We start from the raw sequence: 22,992 nt of genomic DNA on the forward strand, positions 1-22,992 counted from the left end.
AAGGGCTGTGCTAGTTCGGCATTGGCAGAATTCTTCTGTTCGGCAATAACAGGAATTGCTTGATCGAACTTTGCTTCTGTAAGAAAATCTGCCAAGGCTTGTCCCTTGATGGCTTTCCGAGGTAGATACTCGATTGAGTGTTCTCCCAGCTCTATGGCCCATTTGGCGATTCTGCCTGATGCTTCTGGCTTAGTCAAAACTTGCCGAAGAGGCAGATCGGTTAAGACGCATACCTTGTGAGCATAGAAGTATGGCTGCAGTCTCCTTGCTGCATTTACTAACGCCAGAGCAATTTTCTCCAGAGGTTGATACCTTGTTTCTGGACCTCTTAATGCTCGGCTTGTAAAGTAGATGGGAAACTGCTTTAGGCCTTCTTCTCGTACAAGCACCGCGCTGATGGTTTGATCCGATGCCGCTAAGTATAAGAATATTACTTCGGCTTCGGTTGGAGCAGAGAGAATAGGAAGCTCGGCTAGATAACTTTTGAGCTCGTCAAAGGCCTTTTTCTGCTCGGCTCCCCACTCGAACTTAGGTGCCTTTTTCAACACCTTGAAGAACGGCAGTTGCTTTTCGGCTGCTTGGGAAAGGAATCGATTCAGTGCGGCTAGACATCCGGTTAGCCTTTGCACGTCATGTATGGACTTCGGCATTGCCATGTTCTGAACGACTTGAACTTTTGAGGGGTTTGCCTTGAGTCCGTCCTTTGAAACCCAACAACCCAGAAACTTTCCCGAATCTACCAAAAAGGTACACTTTTGGGGATTAAGTTTGAGGTTGGCTTTCTTGAGCACGTTGAGAGTGGACTTAAGGTTGTGCTCGTACTCCGAAGTGCTTTTGCTTTTGACGACTATATCGTCAACATACACTTCGACCTCCTTTCCAATCAGGTGCCGAAAAAGCTTGTCTACCATCCTTTGATAAGTGGCTCCGGCATTCTTTAAACCGAATGGCATCTTTTTATAAGCGAAAATGCCGAAATCGGTAATGAAAGCTGTTTTCGGAGCGTCACTCTCATCCATCAACACTTGGTGATATCCTTTGTATAAATCAAGAAAACAGAAAATTTCGAAGCCGATCAAAGCTTCTACTTTTTTATCTATATTCGGAAGGGGATAGCAATCTTTAGGACAGTGCTTGTTTAGATCGGTAAAATCTATGCACATCCGCCATCCTCCTTCTTTTTTCTTGATCATCACAGGATTGGCCACCCAAGAAGGATATTTTACCTCGAATAGTACATCCGCTTTTAGTAATTGGCGGACTTCGTCATGGATGACTTGGCTTCTTTCTGCCGCAAAGAGTCTTTGCTTCTGTTTTACTGGCCGGATTGAAGGATCAATATTTAACCGATGAGTGATTACCTCGGGGGGCACTCCGGTCATGTCCAACGGAGACCATGCAAAGACATCTTTGTACTCCTTGAGGAGCTGAATGGTCTTTTCCCGGAGTAGAGGCGTTCCTGCGAAGCCGATCTTGACCGTTCTGGATGGATCATCTTCGTATAACTGAACGGTCATTGAGTTCGGCTCTGAAGTGACTTCGGTCATCTCGCTTGCCTCTGACTCCGGTTGCTGTGATTGCTATGCTTGATGGTGCCGAACTGATTGTTCGGCACTTTTAAGCGCAATCTGCAGACATTCTTTTGCTCTCTTTTGATCACCTCGGATGACCGCTATCCCACCTTTAGTGGGGATCTTGATGGTGAGGTGATAAGTAGAGCAAACGGCCCGAACTGTGTTGAGCCAGTCTCTCCCCAGGATGATGTTGTACGGGGACCGAGCTTTCACCACAAAGAACTCGATCATCGTATTGGAGCTTGTAGGCGCTTTTCCCACCGTGATTGGAAGGCTGATAATACCTTCAGGGCGGGTGTCCTCCTGGGCGAAACTTTTCAGAGGAAGCGGAGCCGGACTGAGCCGAGCTGGATCCACTTCCATTTTATCGAAACATTCTTTAAAAAGAATGCTGACTGACGCTCCTGTATCCACAAATACTCTGTGGATCAGTTTGTTTGCCACTCCGGCTTGAATGACAATAGCGTCTTGGTGAGGAGAGATGGCTGGGACGGGATCGGCATCTGAAAATGTAATCACTTCGTCTTTCTTCAGCCTTTTATGTGTTGGCTCCTCTTGATTGGAAACTCTGCGTTCTGCTTTTAGGGACGACTTAGTCTTCCCGGCAGGGAGAGCATCAATAGTCAGGATTACTCCATCATATTGCGGCTCGTCGTCGTCTTCGGGATCCTCATGCCTTTTCGGATCCTGAGGATTGCAGTTCGCACCTCTCTGTCTTTTGTTCTTTTTCGGCTGCTTGCTTTGGTATTTTTTTAACGTTCCTGTTTTCACAAGAACATCAATACCTGCAGCCAAATTTCGGCACTCCTCGGTATCGTGACCGTGGGTTTGATGGAAGGAGCAATATTGATCCTGAGGTCGGCGCGCGGCCGATTTCGTCATCCGCCTTGGTTTTTCGAACATATCGGAATGTAGTTCGAAAATTTCCGCTCTTGACTTGTTTAAGGGTACGAACTGAGCGGGCGGCTTCTCAGGATTGAGACGTGGTCCCAATCTGCCTTGTACCGGTGCCCTTTGAATTCTTTCAAAAGGAGTTCGGCGAGAAAGCCTCTGATCGCTATGATCGGGCTTCTTTTCGTCTCCTCTAGATGAGCTGTCTAAAGACCGTTTTCGACGGTCTGCCTCATCGGCACGGGAGAACTGGTCCGCAATGTCCCACATTTCTTGAGCTGTTTGCGGACTGCATTCCACGAGCTTTCTGTAGAGAGCTCCGGGCAGGATTCCATTTTGGAATGCCGAAATGACAAGTAGATCATTGAGATTATCTACTTGTAGGCATTCCTTATGGAATCTCGTCAGGAAGTCGCTGATCTTTTCGTCGCGACCTTGACGTATAGAAAGCAGCTGAGCCGAAGTGATCCGGGCTTCCGCTTTCTGAAAGAACCTCCTGTGGAAAGCATCCATTAGATCTCGGTAGGATCTAATGCTGCCTTGAGGAAGGCTGTCGAACCACCTTCTGGCGTTCCCGATGAGTAGCTCGGGGAACAGCTTGCACATATGGACCTCATTGAGACCCTGGTTCGCCATATTATATTGATAGCGTCCCAAGAAGTCATGAGGATCCTCTAGCCCGTCATAAGTCATTGACGGTGTCCGGTAGTTCCGCGGCAAAGGAGTTCGGGTGATATCGTCCGAGAACGGAGTCTTTAATGCTCCGTACATGGCGAACCCGACATCTCTTCGGTACGGAGGAGATGGAGTTCTCCTGTGGTTCCGGTACCGAGGAGGAACAGGAACATGTCGGGGTTGAGGATTCTTTCTCCTGGAAGACACGTCACTACTGCGGTAGTGACTTTCATGTCTGGATGAGGAGGGAGAATCCGCCGTTGTCTTCTCCGGCTGTTGGCTCTTCTGCAGGAAGGTTAAGAACTCCTCCTGCTTCTCGGCCAAGAACAGCTTGACAGCTTCATTTAAATCAGGCTGCTGGGAAGACTCGGTGTGTGGACCTTTTGAGCGGCTTGTTCCTTCTCCGTGAGAACTGGAAGTAGATTTTTCACGAGGCTGCTTTCCAGGCCTATGGGCTGCTGGATTAGCTTCCTCATGGTTATCACGAACGGAGGCAAGGGTGTTATGTGATCTGGTATGCATTTTTTTGGTAGAAGAGGATCAAAAACTCGCTTTATCACAAATTTGGTTCTCTGGTTCCCACAGACGGCGCCAGTGATGAATCGGCGAATTTTTGATGGTGATGAATGCAGGAAGATGCAGATCACGACACAGAGATTTTACGTGGTTCGATTTACTGAGGTAAATCTACGTCCACGGGAAGAAATGAGGGCAGAGTTGTATTGCTTGATCTGTTTTCTTACAGCTTACAATACAGACTTGCTATTTTGTATTTGATCTCTAGAAAGCGAGAGAGTCTTAGAACGTAACCCTATCTATCTGATCTAGGTTCTATTTATACATTGAACCTAGATCGTGGCATGCAGCCATTTACTAGGTAGTGGATGTCGTGGAGATCGTGGCGATCTTGCATGGGTCCACTATCCTGCATGAGTTAATGACTGCTTGACACCACTAAATAGATCGTGGGTGTAGTGGAGGTGGAAATCCTGCATGAGTCCACTATCTCCTAGTTCGGTCGAATACTGAGACCGAACTGCTGAATGATTGCCGAGCAGCTTTTGCCGATCTGAGAGTAGAGCTTGATGCCGACCTGAGAGCAGAGTTTGATTGGTTGGCTTTTACCGAGCTGTAGGCTGGGGCCGAACTCTTTGGTTGTGCCGAACTGAACTCTTTAGTCATGCCGGACTGATACTCTTTCTTGGGCTTTAGGCTGATGGGCTTTACTGCTGTTGGGCTTGTTTAGTTCGTACTCCATCAGGCGGCAACCCGCTACCCAAGGCGATAGGATATGACAACGCTCGCCGTCGGAAATCGCAATCTCAACAACGGCCAAAGCTTTCTCTAGCGACGAATCACATTGAGTTATACGAACATAGATAATTGCTCGCCTCAAATTTCAATAAAACGTCGCGAAAAAATCGATCTAAATCCAAATTCGATTTCAATTGGAACAGATTGCAAATATATGTAAAGCGAAGGAAGAACCATCAGAGACCAAAGTTTATCCCCAGAAGCATTAAGCTGATGTACGGTCCGCATCATGGTTTGAACTTTCTTTTAGAAGAAAGATCGCATCATTTGGCTCAAATCAATTTTCCAAAACATGAATCAATTCACGAAAAAAAAAACAGATCAGGAAATTCGATTGAAAATAGAATTGAATTAGGCTCAGAAATTGTATGGGTTGAGAGATTATCATCACTAGATCAGAGTGGTGCATGACATTCTCGAAATTCCAATCACAGCCAAATTCCAATACGAAATCAAACACAAAATCCAAAGAAAAAATTCAGTAACCAAAAGGGGCACGGTGATAGTACAATGCTTTCGCAGATCTCAACATATATATATATACATTTACGCACATCTTGAAGAGGAAACCCTAGTGGTTTATTAGGCCCATTCAAGTATAGGGCCTTTTGGGCCCAAATTGAAAAGTTGAAAGTCTAATTGATCATACTCAAGGCCCCATAAGTCGAAATGTCAAATTATGAGTGGGTCACGTGAGTACTCTAGGGCTGGCAAGTCGGATACTGAGTATATCCCGATATGTGAAATTATAGGTTCACATACGGGATCGAGTATTTCCGATGCAAAGTTAAGTACTCCCTCCGTCCCAAGTTACTTGAGTCGTATTCTATTTTGGGTTGTCCAAGTTACTTGAATCATTTATCTTTTTGACTAAAAATAAAACATCTAATCATACTTACATTATTATTTCTTTTACTCTATCCTCTATCATCTCTCTTACTTTACTCTCTTTTATACTTTATTTAATTCACTAAATACAACTTTCTTAAATCTCGTGCCGAAAAGAAACGCCTCAAGTAACTTGGGACGGAGGTAGTATGTAATCAGGTCGACGTGCTAGGGTCGTCGGGATATTCGATTACGGACCATTCAGGTTATAATTTTTTAAGTTTAATCCCAAATTTAAGGTTTTGGGTTAGCCCTTCGATTTTATCAAGCTCGAAAGATTTACTCCCTCCGTCTGCGAATAGGAGTCTCATTTTTCCATTTCAATATGTTCGCGAATAGGAGTCCCGGTTAATTTTTTACCATAAATGGTAATAGAGTCACATGTTCCACTAACTCATTCCACTTACATTTTATTTAAAATTAATATATATACAAGTAGGACTCATATTATGCTAACTTTTTTCACTCACTTTTCTTAACGCAATCAGCCTTGAACGCGATCTTGAAGGAAGAACAGAGATCGGACCTGTCGACGCCCCCAGATACCCTAAAGCGAAAGAAGAGGGATGGTGGCTGGTGGTTGGCTACACCAAAACCAATCAGTTGGTTGCTATCAAAAGGGTCACTTTCCAGAGGAAGTCCAGGGTGAAACTCGACTTTGATGCACCGACCGAACCTGGAAAAAAGACATACACTCTATATTTTACGTGTGATTCTTATCTAGGTTATGATCAAGAGTAACATAATATCAACATCTCCTGATTCTTTGTTATGCTCTGCAGACTTGTCATTGTAGCGCGTATCGTATTTCTAGATGATTATACAACTGCTGGCAGCTGTTGCAAGTCCCTCAAACCCGACCGCGTCGTGCTTCTGCATTTTCTTTGTTGGTTTGAACTCGAACATGCAAATATCTGTGCATGAGTTACTACTAGTCCTCTTGCAATTTTTGGCTTAGCCACTATAGATAATTACTAACTTTTACTTTTATATGCTTACACTACATAACTACTATTATGTTTCTGATTTCATAGCAAGTACTTAAAAGCTAATGATGCTAATCACATTCTATTATTTTAGTTTTAAACTGATAGGTTCTTTTGTTAGGTATAATTGTTTGCTGTTTAAGTTATTTTAAATTGGGGATGAATTTTTAAATTCTAATCCTATAGAGATCCAAAGCTAAAAACAAGCATGTAGACAACAGAAAGTAGATTCTAAAAAGTTTGGAGGCTATTTGAATTACAACTTCTGTGTTAAGTGGAGTAGGTTATCCCTTTCTGCACCTATTATTAATTTATATCACCACTCTAAATTTTCAAAAATTTTAAGCTCTTCTAATTTTGGATTAATGGTCTTTTTTCAAAGCTTTTTTTACTATAAGCATTATACAATGGCTTCTTTTAACGGCAGCATTGAATTGGCCTATTCTTTGGCTTCTTCTGCATCTTAATAATTACTCTAGTTTACATTACAATCAATTTATTTATTTAATTTTGGGTTTGTGATCTATAGTCATGTACAACTAATAAAGCTCGTTTCTTTTCTTATTCTTGAGTATTTATGAAGAGGAAATTTCTAATCGAACTTGGACAATTAAACTCATTTTAAACTTTTGGAAACTACACATCCCTATCTCTCATGCTCTTATGTACAAATTCATGTTTAGTGATAAAACTTGATGTAGCTGGAGTATAATATTTCTGCCAAATTTCTTAACCCCAAACCAAATCAAATGGAGTACTATAATTCCACCAAATTTTATAACCAAAGTGGAAAATTGATCCATCTCTGTTAGTAGTAGGTGTAACTTTTACATATTTACTAGGTTGTATAAATAGATATGATTGCCCATATTTTATGCACTAGAACTAGACAACAACTTTATTAACATAAAGCCACTCATTACAAAATAAACAAAATAAATCGACCATATATCCATCTACTTCATCTTTAATGCTTTTTGTGCGCTTCACTATTAATTAGGAGTAGAAATTATTATCCTTAAAATGATGGTCGTCAGATCACATTCAAAACGTCACGTCTTTAAAATATAGCGATTACTACTTGCAATTCGAATTTGAATATAGGTCAAATTGCATAAAATTGAAAATTTGTAGTACTAGTAGTATAGTCTCTGGGAAAAAATAGCAGTTTCAATCAAAAACCAAAATTAGACTTGTGGCGTGGGCTTCTCCACCATTAGGATGGACAAGTTTTTTTGTGCTCCTGAACAAGTTTTCTTGGCCTTGGCCAAGTTTTTGTGGCTTGGACTGGCCTTCCTATTATGGACACCCTTAGAGGACATTTCCTTGTCCTAAAATTTGGATTTGATAGCATTATTCCACTGCAAAAAAAATTTCATCGATCGATATATAATACTCCTTCCATCCCATAGAAATACGCTGAATTTTCTTTTCCATTCGTCCCATATAAGTTGTCGTTATCCATTTATGGAAATATTTTCTCCTTCTCTTTTACTTTATCATTTATGGGTCTCATCATTCACTATATTATTTAAACTAGTATATTTTTTTCTCCTTATAACCATTAAAATTCATGTCATTCTCAATTAGCCTATTTCTATGGGACGGAGAGAGTATATTATTCATATTTTTCAATTAAACGATAATATCTTTCGTATGAAAATACGATTTTGTTCAACTCACCCACAATAACATCCATATTTATTATTCAACTATCATATCAGATCATTTTACGTGAGGTAATTATGGACAAAATTAAACTTAAAATAATTTTTTATAAATTTTTACGAGAACAAATCAAAATTTCATCAAATTTAGTGACTTGAAAATTATATGCACAAATCGCACGATTACTTAAGAATATGTAAAATGTACTATCAACCTTAAAATCTTATATTCGTTCACAAATTACATATAGGCCATGTTTGGTTGGCGGGAAAGTAAAGTTGGTAAGGAAAATGATTCCTGGGAAAATGATTCCTGGGAATATGATTTCTAATAACTTTACTTTCCTGTGTTTGGAAAATATCAAGATTTGAAAGTATATATTTGATTTAAACACTAAACTAAAAATATACTTATCATTTTTTATTTATAAAATATAATAATACATATTATTTAATAAATTATTAATTACAAATGATAATAATTATATTATTTTATTTATTATTACGATGAATAGTTTAAATATGGATTATACATCATAATATATAATAATATAATAATAAATAAGATTATTATTATTATTATTATCATTATATTTACTTAATTTTTAATTGAATAAATTTTATAATTTAAAATTTCACTACAATTTTATTTTTAATTACTAATTTATAAATTAATAATTATTATATTATTATATAATTATAATTATATTTAATTATTTAATAAATTATTATTATTATGATAATAAAAATAAAAATAAATATTAATAATATAGTTATAATTATGATAATTTGAATTATAGTTATTTATTATCCTGAAATTAAGTATGGTTTATGCTTTTAAATTATTTTTAAAACATTGTAATAAATAATAATAATAATAATAATAATAATAATAATAATAATAAATTGTACTATATTGCATTAAATATGTAAGAATCCTAAAACTGGGAAAAAGAATACCTAAGAAAAGTTAGGATTCAGAATCCTGGAAAGTTGTACTAACTTTCTTTGTTTCAGGATTTTGATTACTTTCCCAGTTTGATTAAAAACGGAAACAAACACAGGAATTTAAAATTTAAGGAATCAGATTACTTTCCCAGACAGAATCCTGGCAACCAAACATGGCCATAGTACTATATAGAAGCTTTAAAACCCTCTTCCAAAAAAAATACTACTTCATCCGTCCCTGAAATTTTATCACATTTTTTCATTTTATTCCGTCCCACAAAATTAGTTACATTTCACCTGTTACCATTTTTGGTAGTGAACCTCACATGCAACTAACTTATTTTCAATCGCATTTTATTATAAAACTAATACTTTAAAAGTAGGACTCACATCCTACCAACTTTTTCAACTCATTTTCTATTATTTTTTTAAAATCGATGCTGGTCAAATTGTGACAAAATTTGGGGAATTGATGGACTAAAAGTAGTTAATCTTGATTGATTAAAAAGTTAGTTTTTGAAAAGAATTGAATGCAAGTGGCCCCGCATTAGATGCATTTGTTACGCCGCAGCTTATTTAGAGCATCCACAATGGCGGCGAGCGAACCGGCTAGCCGATCTCCGGCGCTAGCCAGTCCGCTCGCCGAACCATTGTAACCGGCTAGCCGAATTTCGGTAAAAAAATCGGCGAGTGCACGTCGATTTCCGAGCGTTGGCCGATGCGCTCGCCGATCCGCTGGCCGCCATTGAAGGCTCCGGATCGGCGAGCGAATTTTTTATTTATTTAATTTTCGAAACACTATATATACGCGATTTGCACGTCATTTTCATTTGCACCGCTTGTTTTAATGAGTATTCTATCTATCTTAATTTATGTACAAGAGCAACAACGCGAAATGAATAGCGCGGGTGGTAGTAGTGGTGGTAGTGGTGGGGATGCTGAGGAGTACGAATGGCGAATGAACGAAGCATTGGAGGCCTAAACGTCCCGTGAGATAGACCGGCTGTTACAGAGGGCCTTGCAGCCGGCAGTACCTCGGCCTCGACCCATTGTCCACCGCCGAGCAGTGATTGAGTGGGATCACGTAGCTGCACATCAGCGGCTATATGAAGACTACTTCGCACCGGAGCCGCGGTTTAACGCCAACCTTTTCAGGCGGCGTTTTAGGATGAGCAAGGTCCTGTTTATGTGTATTGTTGAGGCTTTGGAGCGTCGATATCTGTATTTCCGCTTCTGGCACGATGCGGCTGGCAGACCCGGCCACACACCTATTCAAAAGTGCACTGCGGCAATCAGGCAGTTGGCCTACGGAGGTGCGGCAGACATGTGGGACGAGTACCTCCACATCGATGAGACGACTGCCCTTGAATGTATGAAGTATTTCTGTCAGGGCGTGATTGAAATATTCCGTGATCAGTACCTTCGAAGCCCTACCCCCGAAGACTGCTAGGAGTTTATGCAGATGCACGGGGGAGAAGCATGGGTTCCCGGGTATGTTAGGCAGCATAGATTGTATGCATTGGGAGTGGAAGAACTGTCCTGCTGCCTGGAAGGGGTTCTACACGTCCGGCTACAAGGGAAAGAATCCCACGATGATCCTCGAGGCCGTAGCTGATTATCGGTTGTGGATTTGGCATGCGTATTTTGGGGTAGCCGGGTCGAACAACGACCTCAACGTCCTCAACTCGTCGCCCCTTTTCAACGAGGAGTGCCAGGGCGTCTGTCCGACCATCAATTTTGTCGCCAACGGCAACCGGCATGATATGAGCTACTACTTGGCGGATGGGATATACCTTAGGTGGCCCGTCTTTATGAAGACGATCAGATGCGCATCCGATGAGAGGAAGGCCAACTTTGCGGAACGGCAGGAGTTGGCGCATAAGGACGTGGAACGCGCATTTGGTGTGCTCCAGTCTCGATGGGCGGCAATTAGGGGTCCAACACGTTTGTGGCATGTCGACTACATTGCCGATATAATGTACGCATGTATTATCATGCACAACATGATTGTCGAAGATGAAGGTGTACAACTGACTAGTTGGGCGAACGACGATAATGAAGCAGATCCAAGCCACGACGTGGCCGCCCCCAACTTACGAAGCGGGGTACCTCACGATGAAGCCGGCCGCCTCCAAGCACATGCCGACCTACGCCAAGTGAATGTTCATATTCGACTATAAAAGGATTTAATTGAAGAGTTGTGGCGCGGAGGACTGCACGACGTTAGTTTTTTTTAATTATGTAATTTTTTTAATGCACCTTTTTTTGTAATTTTTTTAATGTACCTTCTTTTTTTAAATTAATGTAATTTTTTTAATTAATGTACTTTTTAAATTTTAATAATATAATTGAATTTTCCCGTATCTGTGTCGTAAATTTAATTCCGTATTTTGTGTGATTGTTAATTATTTGTTTTATATAATTTTGAGTAATGTGACTAGGCTATTATTGGGCTATTTGCTTATTTTGATGATGTGTCAGGAGGATTTTTAGTGCTGATGTGACGGGAGGAGTTTGTGGCTAGGCTATTCTTGCTCTGATGCTTTTTTTTTTACACACACAACACGCAGTGAGAGAGTGTGCGAGTGTGGCTGCTTCTTCCTCTGCTGCTTTCCAACGTCTCTCTGCCTCTCGCCTCTGATAATTCAATTCCACACACTCTCTCTCTCTCTCTCTACATCAATCCAAATATCCTTGCATCAATGCGTAGCAGCAGAAGCTCACATTTCTCGCAATTCACTCACGTAAATATGTATACACACACACCCCACTCTATCTGTTTATAGGAAACAAAACAAGAGAGCCACTTTACCCTCTGAAGAATTTCAGGTCTGCACTTTTCAATAGAATTCACGTGCCCTCTTTCCCAACAGAATTCATTATACATCTATATCTATCTATATACGTGTGTATGCATATCAAATTCAACTCCCATTTCTCAAAGTTTGAATCTTTTGCAGAAGAAAGGCGGTTTCTTGGTTTAATTTTGTGAGATGTGGTGGCGGCTGGCGGTGGTGCTGGGATTGGTGGTTGTTGGGGGTGTTTATGGCTTCCCCGAGGAGAATCTAGTGGTGGGACTGCCAGGTCAGCCGCCGGTGAAGTTCAGGCAGTATGCAGGCTATGTCGACGTGGATCTCAAAAATGGGAGGAGTTTGTTTTACTATTTTGTGGAAGCTGCTGAAGACCCTCACCACAAGCCCTTGACTTTATGGCTCAATGGAGGTACATTTTGCATTTAGACCTCTAACATTTTTTGCAATTTTCAAGATTGATATTTTTTGCAGGAGTGAATGTGTTAGTTTGTATTATACCTTAATTTCCAATCCTGTTCTATTGAAAATCTTGAGTTGGAGATGTTTAATTGAGTTCATGTTCTGTGAATTTTGAAAATTGGGAAATTGGAAATGGTTGTGTCCTTTATGGTGAGAAGAGGAATGTTTGGTTGGAGGATAAACTGTGCTTATCCTTGGCTGTGAGGTATAGAATCACTCATAATGAATCTAGTGCACTAAGTGCTCTTGGTGTAGGAAGGTATGTATTTGTTAGTTTTTCGTGAAAAAGCGCGTCTGGTGCAGTGCATCGGGTGTAGTATCGAATGAGCCATGAAGAATTCTTAAGGAATAGGTTTTTTGTTCTCTCTGTAGTCATCTCTATGATCTTTCCTTATTATGAAGGAATGTGATGGTTACATTAGTCCTAATTAATTCGGTTTCTGAGTTATTAGCATCTGTGTTGTTAAGGTCCGGGTTGCTCATCTATGGGAGGAGGTGCGTTCACGGAGTTAGGCCCTTTCTTCCCTAGAGGCGATGGTCGCAGCCTCAGAATAAACTCAAAATCATGGAACAAAGGTAGGACTAATTAAGCATGTACTTTTCTTAAAATGACAGAACTTTAGATTCAGTAGACTGCCACAAGTAATTATTTTTAAGTTAACCAACAAATTCTGTTTTCTTGTTTGTGTAGCGTCGAATCTTCTGTTTGTTGAGTCTCCAGCGGGTGTAGGATGGTCGTATTCAAATACCAGCTCAGACTACAATTGTGGCGATGCATCCACAGGTAGCGAGTTGCTTAGTTCCCTACTTCATTCTGAGAGGCATTTAGATTTGATGAAGTTATTAGCATAAACAAATCATATGCCTACTCTTGAATCTTTTTATAAGAACCACACATGTCCGCGTATTTTATGATATTCAACCATCTAGAATTGCTCGAATTTTATGTTGTATGGCAGCAATGGATATGCACATGTTCATGATGGAATGGTATAAGAAATTTCCTGCGTTCCGAACCAGAGATTTATTTCTCACTGGTGAAAGTTATGCTGGTAAGGAAGCATCAATTAGTATTTGATCAAAGTTATCTAGGCAGCTTTTTCTAAACGAAACCGTATTTTTGGTTTGTTCGTATAGGGCATTACATCCCGCAATTAGCTATTGCTCTTCTCGACCACAACGAGCATTCTAAATACTTCAAGTTTAATATCAAGGGTGTTGCTGTAAGAACACATATCTTTTTGTTGGATTTGCATTTTACCAAAATCTTGGAAACATGTTCACAATCGATTCTTGTTTGGCCAGATTGGCAACCCGCTTCTGAGGCTTGATCGTGATGTCCCAGCAACGTACGAATTCTTCTGGTCACATGGAATGATTTCGGATGAAGTTGGACTTGCCATCATGAATGACTGTGATTTCGACGATTACACATTCGCTAGCCCACACAATGTGTCTAAATCCTGCAACGAGGCCATATCCGAGGCAAATGAGATTGTTGGTGAATATGTTAACAATTATGATGTAATTCTGGATGTGTGCTATCCATCCATTGTAGAGCAAGAACTGCGTCTCAAGAAACTGGTAAAGTTCGAATCTTTTTCATAAAATCTAGACCTTGACCAACAACACGAATAACACTACATGTCGTTGCAGGCTACCAAGATCAGTGTTGGAGTAGACGTCTGCATGAGCTACGAGAGGCGCTTCTACTTCAACCTTCCCGAGGTTCAAAAGGCATTACACGCAAATCGAACCAATCTACCATATCGGTGGTCTATGTGCAGTGGGTAAGCCTAGCAAATGCCTCTCTCCATCTTTGCTACTAAAATTTGCCAGATTTTTCATTTTGTTACACTATGCAGCGTTCTGAATTACAACGAGGCAGACGGTAACATTGACATTCTTCCTTTGCTAAAGAGGATCATTCGAAACCACATTCCTGTTTGGATTTTTAGGTAAACTATTCCTCACCTCAACAAGAATGCGAATCTCACACTTCAAGAACTGATGAAAACTTTGCACATGATCCAAATTTCAGCGGGGATCAAGATTCCGTTGTACCTTTACTTGGTTCACGTACATTAGTGCGCGAGCTTGCTCATGATCTCGCGCTCAAGATCACAGTCCCGTATGGAGCTTGGTTCCATAAAGGACAGGTACGCCCTTTCATCACTGCTCCTTTCTCAGAATGCCGTTTAACTTTGGCGAATGCAGGTGGGAGGTTGGGTGACTGAGTATGGAAACTTGCTGACTTTCGCAACGGTTAGGGGTGCTGCTCATATGGTGCCATATGCACAGCCATCAAGGGCTCTGCATCTCTTCAGCTCGTTTGTCCGAGGCCGGCAACTGCCAAACAGCACCCGGCCTTCCATTGATGAATAAGGATGACTAAAGTGAGCTTGGTGTTTTGGATTTGATTCAGAGTTATTTATGTTAGAGTTTGATTTCTTCTGCCATTTCTTAGATGTTGTAACAAGAAAGGAAAATCACATAAATGATGGTGTATTCATTTTTTCTTTGTGAAAGTGAATGGTGATACTATATAGATTTAATCATTATAAGTATTTAACTTATAATAATTGGTCAAACTTTGATATTTCTTACTTTGAAATTGGTCATTTTGTTTGTTATTTAATTATGTTTTCTTAGATTGTAGCTCTATAAACAATGTGTAATAAGATGTGGCTGAGTTTGATTTTTCTAAGTTAATGACTCAAGAGTTATTAGACTGGAATGGAATTTGTAACATATAGTAGTGAAATAGAGACAGTCCAAAATCAATTTTTTAATCACAAATTCGATAGCAAATAATAAAATATCACATCTAGAAATTTTGTTATGGATCGAATGGTTAAAGATAGCATTTGAGATTAACCAACATCTTTATTCTAATTTTATTTCTAATTAAGTAATTAATAGTAACACCTAATAATATCATAAGAAAGCCAGTTTCTCATTGTATGAAAACAAAATTTTGACATATAAAAACGAACAGTTAAACATATATGTGTATGAAAATGAAATCCTAGACAACTACATCAAAGGAATAAATGATGGCATCTACAATAAAATCAACAGATGAGTGAGGCAATTGAGGCCTCAAATCCTTGCACAGCTGTGATTAAAATCTTGATTGATAGTCATTCTAAATTTATTTCCACCAAGTGATTTAAGACTAGCCAACCAATTGCACCATGCCACGAGTGGCCAAAATATCTGAAACATTTTAAGAATTTGAGAAAAGACCTTTCATTAATATATTACTAAATAAATAAATTTTATATTAGATTCGTCCACCAAAAATAGTCTCTTGTTGGTATTTTTGCATGTATGATGTTAAAACAAGAAAATAGTACTATCATTTTGTTTCCATCACACTGACACATGCCAATTTTGCATTTGTCGTCTCATGACATGTGGGATGGAATCATTAGCCACTAATTCTCTCCTGAAATCTATGCTTTTGTCCACATTCTAATCTCCTTTGCTATCGTGTCCCACAAACATTTGTTCCTGTCGTTCTCATTTAAATTTAAAGGTTAGTTCATATTGATTCTTTATTGTCAGTAGCTCATTACTGTGTTGCAGCTTCTTGCATTGGTAAGTTCAGGCTCAGTTTTGTGTGTGTGTTTGTTTACTAATGTTATAGACCTGTCTGTAAAATTTCCCATATGAAATGTGATGATGTTCTTGAAATTTAGAGAAAAGATTGGTTTTTTATGTTTAATTCAATGTGATGTCAGTTCTTGAAATTTAGAGAAAAGATTGGTTTTTTATGTTTACTTCAATGTGATGATGATCAGTTCTTGAAATTTAGAGAAAAGATTGGTTTTTTATGTTTACTTCAATGTGATGATGATCAGTTCTTGAAATTTAGAGAAAAGATTGGTTTTTTATGTTTAATTCAATGTGATGTCAGTTCTTGAAATTTAGAGAAAAGATTGGTTTTTTATGTTTACTTCAATGTGATGATGATCAGTTCTTGAAATTTAGAGAAAAGATTGGTTTTTTATGTTTACTTCAATGTGATGATGATCAGTTCTTGAGATTTAGAGAAAACATTGGTTTTTTATGTTTACTTCAATGTGATGATGATCAGTTCTTGAGATTTAGAGAAAAGATTGGTTTTTTATGTTTAATTCAATGTGATGTCAGTTCTTGAAATTTAGAGAAAAGATTGGTTTTTTTTTTTGTTTACTTCAATGTGATGATCAGTTCTTGAAATTTAGAGAAAAGATTGGTTTTTTTATGTATACTTCAATGAGAATATGAGTGATCATAGTTGATAAATTACAGTGTGTAAACTGTTTATGGTGACATATTTTCAATTCTTTGATATATGAAGGGAGGAATGTGATTTCTTCAACTAATTTTTAACAATGGCTGAATCATTGTTCCTCAAATATAAGTTGAAGCTTCCAATAAGCTCTAATCCGCGAAGCCTAGGCTCATTTCCGCGTGCTCAACTACATTTTCGAAGCTATGAGCTACACTTAAAGAAGAGTAATTGCTTAGGCCAATCCATCAGTTGCTCTAGTAGGCCTACACCGGTCTCTGCTGTAAGCTCAGACCGTGCACATTCCATAACCCGGGTATTTTTCGTCTCAGAGCTAATCTATGACTCTTTGCTTCCAAATTCTTGCTGAGTAATGATTGTGATGAATCTAGAAACCTCTGCGAGTGAAGCACAAGAGCTTCAAGGAATGGGATACGGCCACAGCAAAATTTGCTGGAGCTGCGAATATCCCGTTTCTGTTACTGCAACTGCCTCAGATCATGCTCAATTATCAGAATCTGATGGCAGGGAATAAGTCTGCACTTTTGGCTGTTCCATGGCTGGTGAGTGGTGAGAGATTCATATGCATTCCTTACCTTTTTCGAGCATGAAGTGTTGTATTCATTTCATCATTGTTGTTTGAAGGGTATGCTTACTGGATTGCTCGGGAATCTGTCTTTGCTCTCGTATTTTATCAAGAAGAGAGAAAGTGAAGCAGTGGCGATCCAGTTGGTAGGAGTCGTGTCCATATACGTCGTCCTTTTGCAGCTGGCTATGGCTGAAGCTATGCCTCTTCCTCATTTTGTGGCCACTTCGATAGTGACTGTATCCGGTGTCGTTATAAATTTGATGAAACGCTTCGATTTGCTTGATCGTGGAGTCTGGAAACATTGGGAAGACTTTATTACCATAGCCGGCCTATCTGCACTTCCACAAGTAAGGAAACTAGTTGCATAAATTTGATTCTTTGGGTGGTGTTAACTATGTTGTGGTGCAGGTAATGTGGTCGACTTTCGTCCCAATCGTCCCAAACACTGCCTTGCCCGGCTGCATTTCCCTTTTTACTGCAACGCTCGCCGTTTCTATGGTTAGTATGTGAATCAGTGAATAGTTCCAAAAGATATGAAAGTCTTCTAAGAAGCTTGTTACTTTTAGGCGCGGATGGGGAAACTGTCGAAGAAAGGTGGATCGATATCTGGATGGACAGCCACTCTTCTGTTTATGTGGATGCCTGTTGCACAAATGGTTATATTTCTTCTTCCAAGATGTGTATATATGTAATGCAATGAGTTATTGTCTTAAAGAGATGTGCTTCTTTCATCCTTCTATTTCAGTGGACAAATCTTCATAATCCTGCAAATGTAAAAGGTCTATCTGCGGTCACAATGTTGCTGGCCATGGTTGGCAACGGCCTGCTGATCCCACGAGCACTACTCACTCGAGACTTAATGTGGTATGTTACAGTCACTTGCATTGATTCTCATCATCAACTGAGCCTCCAAAGTGACTATAATCTCTCTGCAGGTTCACTGGTTCAACTTGGGCATGTGTTTTCTACGGATGGGGAAATCTCGTCTGCCTGTACTGGTAAAAAACTATACACAAACACAACCATATGCGACCTTATTAAGGATTCGTTGAACTTAATGAAACTCGGTTGTCGTTTCAGTTTCAATAGTATCAGCTGGGAGTTGTTCTTGACTTGCAGTCTTGGCTTTCTTGCTTGGATAGGTATGTTTATGGTCTCATTTAATTTTTATGCATATATATTATATAGTCCAAATTCAGTCATGAATTTTTGTGTTTGGACAGGAATCACTTTGTGGAGAGATGCACAAGTGCATGGACATTCCTCATCCTTCACTTCTTTGAAGCATCTCATTTTTGAACATTGATCTTGTTTCCATCTTTTTACTTGCTGATGCTGCTGCTGTGTGTACCGGTTGAGGTGTTCGAGGCGACTACATGGCCGTGCCTCCGCGCAGAATATACGGTTGCAAACTTACAATGCTTATTGATACTTGGAGCAAAGTGAATAAGGTGTAGAGGGCATGTGCAGTTTATGAGGTGCCAATATACTTTGGTAGATTACTTGTGGATGATAGAATGGATCTTCAGCAAAGTACTACTGCTCAAAAACAATAGCATGACCCTTCTCACGTGTTGTTTCAATGTATAACTATGTAGCTCTAATCATATTGGTTTAGGTTGTAAATATGGAATTGTTGCACAAATGGTTACATCTTCTATCATTCGATCTATTTGTCGATTTTGTTCAACAATGCTTTCTTCCCATTCATCGTCTTGAAGAAGATTGGAAGCATCAAGATTAGGACTTGATATCATTTTTTAGTAGAGCTGATTTAGTAATTGTGAGAGGATTTGTGTGTTGTTTTGACGAAGCATAGATAAATATGTAGGAGTTGTTTGTTGAGCATAGGATTTCAAAAACACTTGTGAAAAAGAACTTCATTTTTAGTAATGTGTTGATTTTCGTGAGCACATAGGATGTTTGTTAAGCATAGGATTCCACCTCCTCCCGTAAAATAAATAAGGAGTTGTTGAGCACAGGATTCCACTACCACTTGTAAAATAAATAAAGACTTGTCATTTTTAGTGATTTATTGATTTTCGTGTGTAAAACTATAATTGTTCTTTCATCTGTCCGTCAATAATCGTCCTAATTTGTATTTCCTTCGTATGTGAATAAGTGTCTCATTTGCTTCATAAATATTATATTTCATTTTCAAATGCTATGAGATTAACAAGAAGTCAACAAAAATATATAAAAAAATTATGATTCAAATGACAATTTCCCTAAAAAAAATTAACCCTCCATTATAATATTACCTCCGTCCACAAAAAATAGTCAAAATTATAAATGTCAAGGGTTTTAATGCGTAATTAGTAATGATGTATAAGGTATTTGTTTAAAACTTTCCATATTTAGAATTAGTCTAATTTTGATGGACAACAAAAAATGGTAAAGTCTAATTTTTTTTGTGAACGGAGGTAGTACTACATTACACTCTTCAATTACTTTTTAAAAATTAACTTTAGTGTAATATTATTTTAATTGAGAGATAAAATTAATTTTTAGTGCAGTATTGTCATACTTGTAAAATTAATATTGAACAAATTATTAATATTATATAAGTAAAATCACTAATGCAAATTATAAATACTTCTACATTTGTTTTTAAATTATATCATATTTGAAGTTAATTAATGGAACTACTTCAACATGAATAAATTATTGAAAAAGTGGGAAGTTAAATAAAAAAACTTCAACATTTTCTTCTCGTGGAAGTTAAATCAGGATCTTCATCATTTTCTTCTCGTTTTGTGTTTTCTCCGCAACAGAGGATCCACGCCCCTTTTTCTGCCCGTGCATGCTTTGACTTATCAACAAAACAGTTGAACACTATATTGGTAGCAACATTAGTATGAAAATAAGATATAAATTAATATGTATACGAATTTCAAATTTGGCATATTATTTTAAACTTAGCAAATTAATTTAACTTGTTAAACTTAGTTTAATTGGTATATAAAAAACACAATATTTTAAATTTATTTATGAAATAAAAAGAATCATATTGGACTTGGCTTACATCTTAATGATATAGTAGTATGTATTTATATAGGGGACTAGGATGCTTCAAATTTCTTCCAATCATATCCAAATAACTAAATCTAAAGCGTTCATGTTGCATAATAAGCACATTGTGTGTTGATATCTTCCGGAAAAATCCGCATAATCAATCATAAATTTGTTTGGAAACTTCTAGGATGGCTTCAAATTTCGAATTGAGATTATAGGTTAAAATGGACTTCAAACTTATGTTTGGTTATTCTTTTCAATTAGTTAATTCAATTACAGATAATTCAATTACAGATTGAAGCTTGTGATGCTGATAAGCAACAACACTACAGATAATTCAATTACGTTTTCTTAGATTGTAGCTCTATAAAGAATATGTAATAAGATGTGACTGAATTTGAGAACTGCACCAAAGTGTCCTAACTTTTCGCCTTGTAACATCAGAGGCCTCTAACTTTTAAAAATACCACAACAGGGATCTGACAAAACATATAATCACAAATCGTGTATATTTTGCCTTTTTCGGATGAAAATGCCCAAATGGGCTGAAGGGCAGTTTAGACCTTTTGATTGCATTAGGCTGCACCCCTATGCCTGCATTTGCAGGTGCTGTCTTGTCAAGCAGAATTGTAATCATAATTTCATTTATAGTTTTCAATTCCGTTTCATTATTTCTTCCCTCCATTTCCGTTTCATCTACCGTTTTCAATTTCTACTGGATTCATATTTCCCTCTCAAAACATAATAGGCGATTTTGACTTCTTCGGCATCGGGCAATTTAGGGGATTTCATATCTTCGCCAGCTGTTCGGGATCTGGAATTTAGGAGATTTCATCTGGATTTTGCTGAATTTAGGGTATCAACGAGGATTTTGCAATTGTTGGTTGATTTTTTTTGTTGTATGGTTACTGTCGGACATCTGAAAAAGTATTTTGCAATTCTTGGTCGATTTCAGCTGGAATTTTAAGTGTGGAAATTTTTGCGCCTACTTGGTTGAAGTATGCATTTGGGCGGAAGAATGATTTTAGTTTTTGTGCAATGTGCTAGGTTCTATCTGCTATATTTCGGCGAAATTGCATTGCTGATTTGAATTTTGTACTGTCGAATTGAGTTCAGGTCGTTACGCAATGTCTTCTTCTTCTTCTTCTTCTTCTCAATCGTTCGGCTCAAGCTTCAATTGGAATTGGCCTCGTCCCGAAATTGTGAAGTGTAATCACGATCTTGAGGCTGAGCTTGTGACATCTAGGACGGCTGCTAACCCGGGTAGACGTTACTATCGCTGCACTATATGGAAGGTTAAAACCATGTATTTTGATCGTGTTGTCCATTACTTTTGTTGGCATAAAGATTAATGAGAAATTATTATGCAGGACGATGACTGCAAGTTTTTTCGATGGTTTGATGCGAGTCTATCCTCAAGTCAAGACAGTTATTTTCAGAGAGTGAAACTTGAGCGAGACCAATTCGAAGCTGAACTTCGAAGCAAATCTCTACTCGAAGGTGTGCTGCACGAGAAATTGCGCTTGAAAATCGTGGAGTTTGAAGACTTGAAGCTACAACTGGGTATGAAAACTGAAGAGTGTGACGCATTGGCGGTGAAAATTGGTCAGATGGCAACAACTCTCCGACGCTTAAAAATCACAATCTTGTTGTTATGTATTGTAATTTTTCTATTGTTATAACAATGCTATGTCGTGTTCGCTCCGTCGTTCATTTCTGATCCTGATCGACTACGCTTTGCTTTGTTGTTTTTCATTTATGTCTGAAATCACGCATGAGGTTACACAACTATGACTGAAATCACAAACCATGTACACAAATGAATACTACCCGACTATGACTGAAATCACAAACGCCTGATGTTGATTGAATGAAAGCGTTTTGTTTTTATCTATGCCTGAAAACACGAATGAAGTTACTGAAATATGATTGAAATCACAAACCGACGAAGTACGCTATCCACAAAAATACCACCAAAATTTTTCATGATATTTTTCCACCGAACTATACTTCCACCAAAATACTAGTCTGTTACAAAATAGTCTGTACCATACAAAACATACATATCATATCATCATCACTGCCACAAATTGTTCACCCATCCCAAACAAACACAACGTTTTAAGATTAAGTAAAGGCCATCAATCTTGATCACCGCGGCGGCCGCATCTCTGAGGCTGAGTCCTTTTCCGAGTGCTTGGTCTCGGATTCGAAACATTAGGCTGCAACAATTAATAGTGTAGTAAGTATACATGCTTAAGCACTGTGTACAATTACATAATATAGTTGCATATGCTTATTGCATAGTACCTCTTGGCGTTGGGGATTGTTTGACGATTCAGGTAAAGTAATGTCACCATGTTCACGCGAAGTCTCCCCAACCTGAGAACGGGCATCTGTCCGAGGATCATTGCTGCATGTCCTCCTATTATGACCTTCTTGACCGCACCGACGACATTTCATCACGAATGTGCGACGCAATGACTCACCTCCATCTGCATGAAGACGAATCTGGGGCTCCTCACGTCTCAGTTTCTTCGGCCTACCACGCTGTCGCTTTGACCTCGGGGCGCCAATTCCACTGAACCATCCGCAGTACTCTTCGGCCAATTGGCTACCCCATTGATGGGGTAGAGGACATTCTCGTACAACATGATCATTGTTGACTTCAAATAATATCGGGAAACGAATCGCGTCACGTCGTCGCCATTCTTGTTGATTGTTGCGATAGCATGCGTGCATGGGATTTCGGTTAGCTGCCACAATCTGCAGGAACAAGTAATATCGCGTATGTTGACAACATATTGGCCAGACGGCCCAGACACTTAGTACGAAGACTGTCCGTTCCATGTAGCCCTCCACGATGAAGCCCTCGCGTACCACTTATCAACAAG

At 38.8% G+C, this 22,992-nt stretch overlaps 2 protein-coding genes and 1 non-coding gene across 4 annotated transcripts; 2 read left to right on the forward strand and 1 right to left on the reverse strand.

Moving 5' to 3' along the window:
* Window positions 1-4,807: 4,807 nt before the first annotated feature.
* On the reverse strand, window positions 4,808-4,891 carry LOC121783131. Its single transcript, XR_006046546.1, has one exon. It is a non-coding gene; the product is annotated as a small nucleolar RNA Z221/R21b (small nucleolar RNA).
* A 6,648-nt stretch (window positions 4,892-11,539) lies between these two features.
* On the forward strand, window positions 11,540-14,782 carry LOC121780567 (serine carboxypeptidase-like 42). Its single transcript, XM_042178162.1, has 11 exons — window positions 11,540-11,772; window positions 11,904-12,165; window positions 12,684-12,791; window positions 12,907-12,999; window positions 13,175-13,267; window positions 13,353-13,438; window positions 13,521-13,799; window positions 13,872-14,005; window positions 14,081-14,173; window positions 14,257-14,374; window positions 14,433-14,782. Exons 2-11 carry the CDS (start codon window positions 11,937-11,939, stop codon window positions 14,598-14,600), a joined length of 1,401 nt encoding a protein of 466 aa, XP_042034096.1. The 5' UTR covers window positions 11,540-11,772; window positions 11,904-11,936; the 3' UTR covers window positions 14,601-14,782.
* Window positions 14,783-15,773: 991 nt separating this feature from the next.
* On the forward strand, window positions 15,774-18,773 carry LOC121780634 (maltose excess protein 1-like, chloroplastic). Of its 2 annotated transcripts, XM_042178250.1 has the most exons (10): window positions 15,774-15,818; window positions 16,564-16,810; window positions 16,887-17,057; window positions 17,140-17,430; window positions 17,492-17,581; window positions 17,650-17,739; window positions 17,829-17,947; window positions 18,019-18,081; window positions 18,164-18,225; window positions 18,307-18,773. In XM_042178250.1, exons 2-10 carry the CDS (start codon window positions 16,598-16,600, stop codon window positions 18,387-18,389), a joined length of 1,182 nt encoding a protein of 393 aa, XP_042034184.1. In that variant the 5' UTR covers window positions 15,774-15,818; window positions 16,564-16,597; the 3' UTR covers window positions 18,390-18,773. The 2 variants fall into 2 exon arrangements, with proteins under 2 accessions (XP_042034184.1, XP_042034183.1); XM_042178249.1 differs by lacking the exon at window positions 15,774-15,818 and having other exon boundaries at window positions 15,949-16,810.
* The last annotated feature ends 4,219 nt before the right edge of the window (window positions 18,774-22,992 follow it).

This window comes from Salvia splendens, chromosome 20 (assembly GCF_004379255.2).
Source record: "Salvia splendens isolate huo1 chromosome 20, SspV2, whole genome shotgun sequence".
NCBI lineage: Eukaryota > Viridiplantae > Streptophyta > Magnoliopsida > Lamiales > Lamiaceae > Salvia > Salvia splendens.